The following is a 13116-nucleotide window of genomic DNA, read 5'->3' on the forward strand; positions in this document are numbered from 1 at the left end:
TAATTTGTATCGTCACTCAATCTGCACACACACATCACTGACTTTCTTATCAGCCGCTACAACTTCCCCTAAAGGGTAATTATACAGCCGTTGTCTCAGCCTGTCACATTCTACTACACGCTTTCTCTAGACAACACTCTGTGTGGCGCTCATGTGTGAGAGTTTATTGAGGTATATACGGGGAAGGGGCCGTGGGGTTGCAATGCTTTTCTCTCTTTTTAAGTTATGGATTCATAATTGCATTTCCATAGATAGAATACATTCAAGCATGTCTGTGTTATATTGCACACTGACTGGTGAGACAAGTCCAGTTGGGCCTTGGGATTTTGTGACAATCACACATTAATGCAATATAGAATGCAATATAAACAACTAGGCCTATATACAAGTTATGATTTATTTCTGTTTATTCACTATAGTATATCAGTACACTTATTTCTGTTTATTGACTATAGTATATCAGTACAATTATTTCCTAATATATATACCATTTTTCAAATCATATACAGCAGTGGTTCCCAAACTTTTTCATGTCAAGGACCCCCAAATTGACACTAATCAGCCCGCGGAACCCCATTTGAAGAGACCCCTCCATGAGAGAAGCATGCATCGGTCTACGGACCCCCATTTAATGGCATTTCTCTCTCTCTGGGTCCCCCTGTTTGTATTGTAAAATTAATGTTAATTTAACTCAAGAGTTACAGAGCCATAAGGGTCCATTTAGTTCCAAAACTATCATTTTTGCTGGGGACCCCCTGGAACTCCCTCAAGGACCCCCTGGGGGTCCTCGGACCCCACTTTGGGAACCACTGATATACAGTACCCCATATGCCCATATTTTGTGACGAAACTTTTTGCATAAAACTAATCAATTTAATGGGAAAGTAGAAGATTTCCGGGAGTATGAAATGGGGCTTAAACAGTTTAACTTTTCACTTGGCATTTGGATAAAGAACATAAACTTTCTAAGACTGACAAGAGTGATAACTCATGAATGACATACAGTACAGAGAGGGTATTTTTTGCATGGATATGAACATGAGAGGAATGCCTTGAGTGTGACTTGCCCTTTGGCGGTGCCTTGGGGCGCACGCACACACACACACACACACACAGACCAAAAAATGTGACCAGATTTGACTGAGAGACTGCCATTGCGCAAATTACAGCTTTTCACCAGAGGAGAAAAACCTTTTTATTTATTTTTCAAAATGAGTTAATAGCACAGGCAGACTCTTCACATACTAGAGCATGTCTGAAATAAGTGTCAGAGCTGAAACCGACATGTAAATATGAAATAAATGCCCATGTAGCTAGGTGTAATGTTAGAGACCACAGAAGTGAACCTTTCAAGCCCGTTTTCTCAACTTGCTGTTTTCTGCAAGACATTACTCTATAAGCCATATCTCCAAAACTGATGGGTCAAACTGAACAACCAATATGTCAATTTGAAGCTATGATTCCCTGCTTTCATATGACATGAAAAAACGAAAATTCAAAAAAATCCAATGGCAGTCCCTCAGTCAAATTTAGTCACAAAGTTGTTTGAAAAGCACTTCAACCAAGCCTTTATAACGTTCTCTCCTCCCTCTCCCTCCCCAAGGTGATGACCATAGGCTCAGGGAAGGTTTTTGCCACCACAGGCTACGGTATCGCCCTGCACAAGAACTCTCGCTGGAAACGTCCTTTAGACCTGGCCCTACTGCAGCTGGTGGGAGATGGTGAGCTTATTCTATCCAACACAGTCAGGGTTTCACCTTCCTCTATGAAGCTGTCTTCTTATGCACACACACACACACACACACAGCCACCCCCCAACACACACACGCACGCACACGCAAGTAGCCACATATACACACTAAACTCCTCAGTGGTTCCTTTTAACTCTGCGAGAGTACAGCTGTCACCGAACGGACCCGTAAGTCCGTTTAGTAACAGTTGTACACTCTAAGAGTTTACCCATGAATAAAACAACCACTGGCAGTTTCACTGTGTGACGTTTTTAGAGCACATAAATCTTAGCCGGAGGCGGCTTACCGGTGTGGAGGTCTCCGGCAGCGTTCCCAGTCACATTTTGAAGCGAGGAGGAGGAATAAAGAAGTGTGTGTGCGCCTTAGACCCTCCGGAGACCACCGCACCAGTTAAGTGGCCTCTGGCAATACATATATATATATACTATACACTATGGTGCTTGTTGGGGATTTTATATCTGTCAGTATGCGTGCAGTACATTACTCAGAGATGACCTGTTAGTATTGTACAATAACAGCTAGGTTGATATAGGTACTAATGAATGATTGCAATGTATGAATGAATGAACCATTGTAAAGCGCTTTGAGCACTTGGAAAAGCGCTATAAAAATGCAATTCATTATTATTATTATAATCTATATATCATTTTGGTAATGTGCAGCTGTCAATGCATAATTCATTTTGAGCGGTTGCACGGAGTGTGCTCGCTACTTTATCACAAATAAAGACAGTTTTAAGCCTGTTGTGTGCGGGAATCGTGAAACAGGCTGCCGGTAATCATCTAATTAAGGAGGGAAACGGCGGACCAATCACACTGTGTTTATTATGTGCTCCAAACAAGGTGCTTCCTCGCCCGAGGTTGTGCCGGAGCGCCGCTGCGAAACCGCCACGAGCGCTTCCCGTCGCAGACATCTGAATCTTTGCAACGTGTTGGCGTGCAGCCGGGGGACGACATGTCACCGTTGTCCGTTTCCCTGAAGTGACATTGTTAACCTATTTAGGCCTGACGTCGGAATAAGAAAAACGTTCGCTCTGAAAGAATATATATCCAAAGAGTTGTGGCGCATTTTTTACGATTTTTCAAAAATAGCAGACCTACAAGCTCGTAGCGCGCCACTCGGTGGCGCGCTACGAGCTTGTAGATCTGCTATTTTTCAATAGCTAAAGTATAACATAACGCTTAGTTAAAACACCAAAAGGGGTTCCCGTCCAGAATGGTTTAACTATAGCAGGGCTGTACACACAACGCTAAAAAGTGACAGCATAAGTCCAGTTGTTTATTTTAAATCATTCAGCATAATGATGACACATTGTTTGAGCTGTTTTGGCGCGCGCTGTGCACACATCCTGCATCAACAGTTAGTCGTTAGTCATTGTAGAAACGCATCACTGGGAACGGAAACAAGAAGCTCCTTTTCTCCGGCAGGTTTTGTTTTGTTTGTTTGTTTGTTTGTTGTTTTGCCAAGCCGTGTCTCGTATAGCACACCCACGCGTGTGTCAGCACAGTCTTTAGTTTGGCTCCCAAGCGGCTCCCCCAAAGCTGGTGGAAGTTGGAAACGTAACCCATTTAGACCTGGGAACGATTCTACAAATGTCTTCTAAATCCTGACCGTTTTTATGTCAGCGGTTCTCAAAAATTTTCATGTCAAGGACCCCCACGATTATATGTAATTGGCCGCCGACCCCCCCCATCTGAAAATATGTTGTTCCAGGGACTCACCCAGAAGCACAGATTTGAGTTAAAAGCGTTGGCTCTGAAAGAATATATATTCAAAGATTTTAAAAACATAGCAGAGCTACAAGCTCGTAGCGCGGCACTCGCCGCGCTACGAGCTTGTAGCTCTGCTATTTTTCAATAGCTAAAGTATAACATAATGCTTTAAAACACCAAAAGTGGGTTCCCGCCCAAAATGGGTTAAGGCCGGTTCTTAGTGGGGCTGAGCCGAGCGCCGGGCCTCAGCAATGGCAATGCATGATGAAGACTCTGTCTGAGTCAACATGTTGGCTTTTTTTAAACTTTTCTAAATAACATACATTTATTTTGATCCACCATCTCCCCGACCTTTTTGAGTGCTCGTATCACCTGCCTTGGGTGGTCCCACTGATCCTTGAAGCACCAGCCCCTACTGTACATTATATTTTTTTGCATCTCCATCGAACACCTGCGGTTGATTTTCTTCTTGTCAATGGCAAGGAGGCCCACCATGCACACCTCAACTGTCCACTCATTTGTGGTGCTGATTTGCTTTTAGTTCTCAGGCATGACGGGTGCTGTCCATGGTGCTGAAAGAGGTTCAGTTCATTGTGGTTGAGTCTTAAAAGTCATTGAAACGTTGCTTGTTTTAACACATTGTGTGCCCACACAACACTTTCAAAATAGTGACCCAGGGTGCCCACTTTTTACATTCATTTTTTTTGACAGACGTCTTTGGCACTGCATAGCGGTAATTGCCAGGACGGCTGTGGACGTCTTGGGCTCAAAATGTGTTAACATGACATGGTTATAGGGGTCCATTTTGTTCCTGTTTTGAGCGTTCTCAGTGCTACAGACCTGGCTGTAAAAGGGTCCATTTGGACCAGCTCAAGGAACCCCCACTTTGAGAACCAGATGTTGCATCACTAGTAATCACAGCCATATACTGTAAATGTTAGTACACAGATGTTGCCGTTTCCAAATCTTCTCGCTTTCCTGATCTTTTTCCTGAAAGTTTTCTGTAAAATGCATGTTTTCCCTGCAGGTTGTATTCACTGATCAGCCTAATTCTACTGCTTTGCTGCTGAAAAGACGTGTCCATCCAGCCAGAGGGAACTCTATCCATTCAGGGAATCTGAATATAACACCTTGGCAAATGCCCCCCTTTCTCACTGACATGTTCTGTTTCTGACAATCTACCGAATTGCCAATGGCAGGACAGTTCTCAAATGGCACCCACGTCCATCCTTCCTCAATCGAGGTCAAAGTCGTACGATTAGTCACAGACGTTACCGCAGTGAAATTTGTTCTCCGCATTTGACCCATCTCTTGGAACGGTGAGCCGCAGCGTGCGCCACGCTCGTGAATCATTAGTTGATTTGACCCCCCCAATCCAACCCATCGATGCCGAGTGCCAAGCAGGGAGGCATTGGGTCCCATTTTTACAGTCTTTGGTATATGACCCGGCCGGGGATCGAACCCCCGACCTCCCAGTTTCAGGGCGGACACTCTTAACCACAAAGCCACTGTCTGGTGTCGGCAGTAGGCCAGGAAAAGTACAAAGTTGAAAACAGTGGTCATCCTCTACTTTGGTGTTAGCATTATGCTATGCTTTAGCTATTGAAAAATAGCAGATCTACAAGCTCATAGCGCGCCACCGAGTGGCGCGCTACGAGCTTGTAGGTCTGCTATTTTAGGCCAGGAAAAGTACAAAGTTGAAAATAGTGGTCATCCTATACTGTAAATAGTTGGCATACAGAAGTGACTCGTATACAGAAGTGACTCGTATACACTGTCAGGTGGCAATTATGGTTGCCGTTTTTTGTTCAGGCCTTTCAGGGGTCACATCTATAGTGGGTGTGTGTGGAGTTCAATTTCATGTCGAATGATGAAATGCAGAGAAAATGGTTTGGTGCGAGAGTCTTGTGTTTTCTGCTGTGCTTCGCTACCCCTGCAGTTGTTGTGCTTGTGAGCGTGACTTTGCTTCTGGGTTTTTTGAGTTCCAAAATGGACTCATCAGCGCTGCGAGAGTGTGTATAGCGAGATCGCTGGCACTCGGCAGACCATTCTTACTGATGTGATGTTTATATTACGTCCCCCGGCCGGCCGCCGGGTGGCAAAACTCATATGTCCAAAACCGTTACTTTCAAATTCAAAAACGGCAGATCTACAAGCTCAAAATGTTGTTACTTTAGATGCTTTTGTGCAACGCTGTAGTGTGATCAAGTAGGGCGTAATTTAACCCATTTAGACCTGAGGACGATTCTACAAATGCCTTCTAAACCCTGACAGTTTTCTGAAAAACCCTATGTTTCTGTGTCACTGGTTCTCAAACTATTTCATGTCAAGGACCCCTAGAATTGTATTGTATTTGCCCGCCGACCCCCATCTGAAAATATGCAGTCCCAGGGACCCCCCAGAAGCAAAGATTTGAGTTAAGAAAACATTCACTCCGAAATAATATATATTAAGATTTGCGCCACATTTTCACGTTTTAAAAAAAAAATAGCAGACCTACAAGCTCGTAGCGCGGCACTCGGTGCCGCGCTATGAGCTTGTAGATCTGCTATTTTTCAAGAGCAAGTATAACACGATGCTTAAAACACCAAAAGGGGCTCCCGTTCAGAATGGGTTAAGAATAAGAAAGCAAACACAGAAGGTGCAGAATATGGAGATAAGAGATTTCCGTCCGACAAAAAAACATAAAGTCCGGAGCTTCACGGGACTGGGGCGAGAATGTCCGTGTCTCCCTCCAGGCCACGCGCTACACATAGTGACAACCAGAGAGGCTCAATGGAACACACACTGCACTTCTCCTTTATCCCATCAAGAGCTGTAAAGCTGCTCAGCTGTAACAGATAGACTCACCGCCGCACTTCCTACAACTTCCTTGATTCCAGTCGGTTGTGGAAAAAGTAGCAAATACTGCAATATGAAAGTCTGTCACAAGTATAAATGTCTCTCAGGAAATGTACTCTCTGAAAGCTTCGCAATGTGACGCATTGTGTGAGCTTGCAGATGGGCTATTTTCGAATAGCCGGAGACGTGTAATGTATAGGGCTTATTATGGGGCTTATGTATGTGTTGGCCTATAGCGTTTAAGGCGCATACCACATAGAGGCTTGAACGCAGCCCGACAGCGAGTCGCAGGTTCGATTCCCGAGCCTCACAGCTCACACCTTGTCCCCTTATTCACCCCTCACTCCCCCCCCCCCCCTCTCTCTCTCTCTATCTCTCCCTCTCTCTCTCTCTCTCTCTCTCTCTCTCTCTGTCTGTCACTCTCTGTCTCACTGTGCTATAGCCTTTCTGAATGTGATTTTATGAAAAGTAACTAAAGCTGGTAAATAATTGGAGTGGAGCAATGCACAAAATGTAGAAGTATAAAAGCACTTCAAACTTGTACTTGATTACAGTCCTGCAGTAAATGTGAGTTTATACGTCCATGGTGTCGTATCGTATATATAGGCTCGTGTTGTGCTGTTGTGCCTCGTTTTGTTTAGGGGACAATAAACCCTTGAACTCCAAGTGGAGAGAGGAGAGGAGAGGAAAGGAGAGGGGAGGGGAGGGGAGGGGAGGGGAGGGGAGGGGAGGAGAGGAGAGGAGAGGAGAGGAGAGGGGAGGAGGGGAGGGAGAGGAGAGGAGAGGAGAGGAGAGGAGAGGAGAGGAGAGGAGAGGAGAGGAGAGGAGGGGAGGTATATAGGGCAGTGGAGACGGAGGTATAGATGCCCGCCCGGGACAATGACGGAACAACGGGGAAGGGCACGGCTTTTAACCCACTGAGACCTGAGACTAGATTCTACAAAATGTCGTCTAAATCATGACAGTTTTCGGAAAATATTTCCAAACAATTATCTGTATATATTTGGCCGCTGATCACCTCTGAAAATAATTGTTGTCCCCCGCCCCCCCCCCCCCATACAGAAGCAAAGATATGAGTTAAAAAAAACGTTTGCTGTGAAAGTATATATATATTCAAAGACTTTTATATTTCAAAATAAAAAAACAAAACAAAAGAGATGACCGCACACAGATGCGTTCCAGGTCTCAACGGGTTAAAATGACAGGAAGATGAAGGAGTGAGCGAGAGGATAAAGATGCAGGGGGTTGATGACAACGAGAGGTGCTCCGGGAGAGATGGAGCGAGGGGCGAGGAGGAGGAGAGAGAGAGAGGGCACACGGGATGAATGTATACGCCAGGGGCAGGAAACCTCCTATGTCCACAATCTGTTGCGTTTCAGAATCCCAGAGCATCAAAGAGTAGCAGATCGGCAAGCTGGAAGGCAGCGCGTCGCTTCGCGTCGATGCGTTTGTGTGATAGTGCGGCCATTAGGGCATTAAGCAACTAGTCGACTAGTTTACTAGTTGACTAGTAAATCCACTAGTCGACCTTGACTAGTTGATAAAAAAAAAAAAAAGTTTATTTTTTTATTTTTTATTTTTTTCCTGGTTTTGTAGGCCTCAAGATCAGGTAGATTATAGTTATAGTCACCATGTACACAGTTTTTCAATGTACACATATGTATTTAAAAAAAAATATATATATATATATTTTGTTTTTATTTTTTTTATTTTTTACATAATAGGTAGTTAAACAACTAGTCGACTAGTAAACTAGGCAACTAGTCAACTAGTAAAAATGACTAGAAGTGAATGCCCTAGCGGCCATAGTGTGGTCAAGTCCGCCGTTAATTTCCACAAAAGAAGAAAAAAGTAGGGTTTTTTTTAGGAGATGGAAGGTTTCAGCCCCGACGCGACCATATAAATATATATACGACCAGGAGAGCGATAAGGGCCCGGCTAGGAGTTTTGATTGAGACGCCGGGAATAATGGACAGGCGGAAGGCGTAGCGGGGCGGAGGGCCGACGGCGCCACTGAAGAGGTTTGTATAGGTCGCTTTATCCCATTCAGACCTGAGGACGCCTTCCGTGTCGCCTCATGGCTTTTAAGTCTTTTACCATTATTTTAAACTTTAGCTGAAAAATAGCAGATCTACAAGCTCGTAGCGCAGCACTTGGTGCCGCGCTACGAGCTTGTAGATCTGCTATTTTTGGAAAAATCGTGAAAATGTGGGGAAAAACCTTGAATATATATTCTTTCAGAGCGGACATTTTAACTCCAATCTTTGCTTCTGGGGGGGGGGGGGGGTGCCTGGAACAACATATTTTCAGATTTTCAGGGGTCGGCGACCAATTGCATCAAATTTTTGGGGTCCTTGACATGAAATAGTTTGTGCACCACCGATATAGAAATATAAAAACGTCATGATTTAGAAGACCTTTTGTAGAATCTGAGCTCAGGTCTAAATGGCTTATGGCTTATTGGCTGCATGGCGGGGACGGGGAGGAAGCGGCGGACAGAGAGGCGATGCGCGGTACAATGCGGCGCTCGCCATCCATCAGTGCAGGTGATGAGTCTCTTGACCTGTGTCAGTATATATATACTGCAACCGCTGCAACACTCACTGTACGGAATGGACACTTCTTTAGCTTAACGCTGCAAACCCGAGGAATAGTTTGGTCTGCATTCTGTAAGCCCCCCAGATAAGAGATTCCACATCTAACTCCATTTCAAGCCTATTGTAAATATGAATTGCAGTGTATAAAGATCACCTTTAAACTCGGCCAACTCTGTTGTTTTGTTCATTTATCTATTTTGTTTTGCGTGATTTTCTTTTTTGCAAGTGTGCATTCCTTTGTGCATTTAACTCTTTGAGCGTTTCAAGGATTTCTATATAGTAGGTAGACTTCTCTATGGCCAGAATGGCGTTTTTGAATGATTTATTGAAAATTCTCTGTTGTGAATGTGTGACAACGAAAGACCTTCAGAGAAAGCTTGACTTGTCTGCTTACAGGAAAAAAATGAACTGAGTTGATAAAATGTTTAGTTCTTGTGTTGGAAGCCATTTAAAAGAGCCTGCATTTACACTGTTTTCTGTTTCTAGGACAACCAAAAAAAGTTATGCCCGGTTGAAGTTTTATTTTCTAAATAACTTTTTTTCTGCTGGGCGTACATAGCCATGCAATATCTCATTTTAAAGGGTGAGTCTAAATCATGACAGTTTTCGGAAAATATTTCCAAACAATTATCTGTATATATTTGGCCGCTGATCACCTCTGAAAATAATTGTTGTCCCCCGCCCCCCCCCCCCATACAGAAGCAAAGATATGAGTTAAAAAAAACGTTTGCTGTGAAAGTATATATATATTCAAAGACTTTTATATTTCAAAATAAAAAAACAAAACAAAAGAGATGACCGCACACAGATGCGTTCCAGGTCTCAACGGGTTAAAATGACAGGAAGATGAAGGAGTGAGCGAGAGGATAAAGATGCAGGGGGTTGATGACAACGAGAGGTGCTCCGGGAGAGATGGAGCGAGGGGCGAGGAGGAGGAGAGAGAGAGAGGGCACACGGGATGAATGTATACGCCAGGGGCAGGAAACCTCCTATGTCCACAATCTGTTGCGTTTCAGAATCCCAGAGCATCAAAGAGTAGCAGATCGGCAAGCTGGAAGGCAGCGCGTCGCTTCGCGTCGATGCGTTTGTGTGATAGTGCGGCCATTAGGGCATTAAGCAACTAGTCGACTAGTTTACTAGTTGACTAGTAAATCCACTAGTCGACCTTGACTAGTTGATAAAAAAAAAAAAAAGTTTATTTTTTTATTTTTTATTTTTTTCCTGGTTTTGTAGGCCTCAAGATCAGGTAGATTATAGTTATAGTCACCATGTACACAGTTTTTCAATGTACACATATGTATTTAAAAAAAAATATATATATATATATTTTGTTTTTATTTTTTTTATTTTTTACATAATAGGTAGTTAAACAACTAGTCGACTAGTAAACTAGGCAACTAGTCAACTAGTAAAAATGACTAGAAGTGAATGCCCTAGCGGCCATAGTGTGGTCAAGTCCGCCGTTAATTTCCACAAAAGAAGAAAAAAGTAGGGTTTTTTTTAGGAGATGGAAGGTTTCAGCCCCGACGCGACCATATAAATATATATACGACCAGGAGAGCGATAAGGGCCGGCTAGGAGTTTTGATTGAGACGCCGGGAATAATGGACAGGCGGAAGGCGTAGCGGGGCGGAGGGCCGACGGCGCCACTGAAGAGGTTTGTATAGGTCGCTTTATCCCATTCAGACCTGAGGACGCCTTCCGTGTCGCCTCATGGCTTTTAAGTCTTTTACCATTATTTTAAACTTTAGCTGAAAAATAGCAGATCTACAAGCTCGTAGCGCAGCACTTGGTGCCGCGCTACGAGCTTGTAGATCTGCTATTTTTGGAAAAATCGTGAAAATGTGGGGAAAAACCTTGAATATATATTCTTTCAGAGCGGACATTTTAACTCCAATCTTTGCTTCTGGGGGGGGGGGGGGGGGTGCCTGGAACAACATATTTTCAGATTTTCAGGGGTCGGCGACCAATTGCATCAAATTTTTGGGGTCCTTGACATGAAATAGTTTGTGCACCACCGATATAGAAATATAAAAACGTCATGATTTAGAAGACCTTTTGTAGAATCTGAGCTCAGGTCTAAATGGCTTATGGCTTATTGGCTGCATGGCGGGGACGGGGAGGAAGCGGCGGACAGAGAGGCGATGCGCGGTACAATGCGGCGCTCGCCATCCATCAGTGCAGGTGATGAGTCTCTTGACCTGTGTCAGTATATATATACTGCAACCGCTGCAACACTCACTGTACGGAATGGACACTTCTTTAGCTTAACGCTGCAAACCCGAGGAATAGTTTGGTCTGCATTCTGTAAGCCCCCCAGATAAGAGATTCCACATCTAACTCCATTTCAAGCCTATTGTAAATATGAATTGCAGTGTATAAAGATCACCTTTAAACTCGGCCAACTCTGTTGTTTTGTTCATTTATCTATTTTGTTTTGCGTGATTTTCTTTTTTGCAAGTGTGCATTCCTTTGTGCATTTAACTCTTTGAGCGTTTCAAGGATTTCTATATAGTAGGTAGACTTCTCTATGGCCAGAATGGCGTTTTTGAATGATTTATTGAAAATTCTCTGTTGTGAATGTGTGACAACGAAAGACCTTCAGAGAAAGCTTGACTTGTCTGCTTACAGGAAAAAAATGAACTGAGTTGATAAAATGTTTAGTTCTTGTGTTGGAAGCCATTTAAAAGAGCCTGCATTTACACTGTTTTCTGTTTCTAGGACAACCAAAAAAAGTTATGCCCGGTTGAAGTTTTATTTTCTAAATAACTTTTTTTCTGCTGGGCGTACATAGCCATGCAATATCTCATTTTAAAGGGTGAGTTGTCTAGTTCAATTAAAATAAAATAAAAGGTTTCTCACATGTACCACTGTAGATATTTTGCCATCTATAAATAGCATGGTCAGTCATGATCAATCTGACCTATCCAGCTAAAAGTCCCCATAGCTCTGAAATTGGAACATCATATAAACTCAATTCTTTTTTGGGGTAAAATTAGACATTCTAACGCACATTTTGATATATACCATGATTACATAGTCTTACCAGTACCTTGTCTATTCATGCATGCATCTCAAAAACCTGTTATGAAGAAACACAGTTTTGATAAAAAACACATCCAAGGACATTGTTTTGATATGACTTGGTGCCCATGATATGTATCAAAATATAGACTTGAATGTATACTGTATTATAAAAAAGAAATTGAGTTATTACCATCTACCGTTACAGAGTAAATCACAGTTGAAACTTGCTTAGTCATATACAATAAACCTCACAATAGTGAACAAAATAGTCATGACAGGTCTAACTCATTGTAAAAGCGTCTTTTATTTTTTACGACTACTAACATAATAAAATGATAAATATTACAGAAAATAAATAGGCCTACATACAAAACAGTTACTCCTCCCCTAGCTCTGATCCATAGCTCTAAATGCGCATTTAGAGCTATGGATCAGGGCTACTCCTCCCAAATGTCCCCAAACCCAGTCCTTGACGGTGTGTGTGTGTGTGTGAGTTAACCTGACTCCGCCATATGGGGCAGCAGAGTGTACACTGTGTTCCCCCCTCCTGCTCCCATCTGGGAACTCTCAGGCAGACTTGATGCCCGGCCACAAAACGGCCTGGCCAATCAGCAGCAGCTTCTAGCAACTTCTAGCAGCAGCTTCTAGCTTCTAGCTGCTGCTGATTGGCCAGGCCGTTTTGTGAGCAACTTCTAGCAGCAGCTTCTAGCTTCTAGCTGCTGCTGATTGGCCAGGCCGTTTTGTGGCCGGGCATCAAGTCTGCCTGAGAGTTCCCAGATGGGAGCAGGAGGGGGGAACCCAGTGTACTCTCTGCTGCCCCATCTGGCGGAGTCAGGTTATGTGTGAGTAGGCTAAATAAAAAAAACACCCAAAAACGCCATCGCAGTCTTGACTCTTCATCCTCCTCCTCCTCATCTGATGCCAGTTCTAAATATATAAAAAGAAATAAACATTTTAGCTGTAGTCAGTGCACGCTACTATTACATGGCGTTTTACCCGGCTGCTGGCGATCAAATGGTTTTATTGTGCAGTGTCTTTGTGGGCCGAGTCGTGGCATGAAAAATACAAATAGATGCTTGTATAAGTAGTATCACGATAAAATAATATGGCGACGTTAGAATGAAACACCAATGAGTGACCGCTGGTAATGTAGCTAGCTGCCCAGGGTATATCCAGCACCATTGCGTC

General features: G+C 43.4%; 1 protein-coding gene across 1 annotated transcript in view; it reads left to right on the plus strand.

Moving 5' to 3' along the window:
- The window catches only part of grin2db (glutamate receptor, ionotropic, N-methyl D-aspartate 2D, b), a gene marked incomplete at its 3' end in the record, with an annotated part of 290078 nt that overhangs the window by 221438 nt on the left and 55524 nt on the right, over positions 1–13116 (plus strand). Inside the window, 1 exon segment of the mRNA XM_079503474.1 lies at positions 1604–1721. Within this exon segment, the coding sequence (XP_079359600.1) occupies positions 1604–1721 (118 nt within the window).

Source organism: Electrona antarctica, assembly GCF_951216825.1.
Source record: "Electrona antarctica genome assembly, chromosome: 6".
NCBI lineage: Eukaryota > Metazoa > Chordata > Actinopteri > Myctophiformes > Myctophidae > Electrona > Electrona antarctica.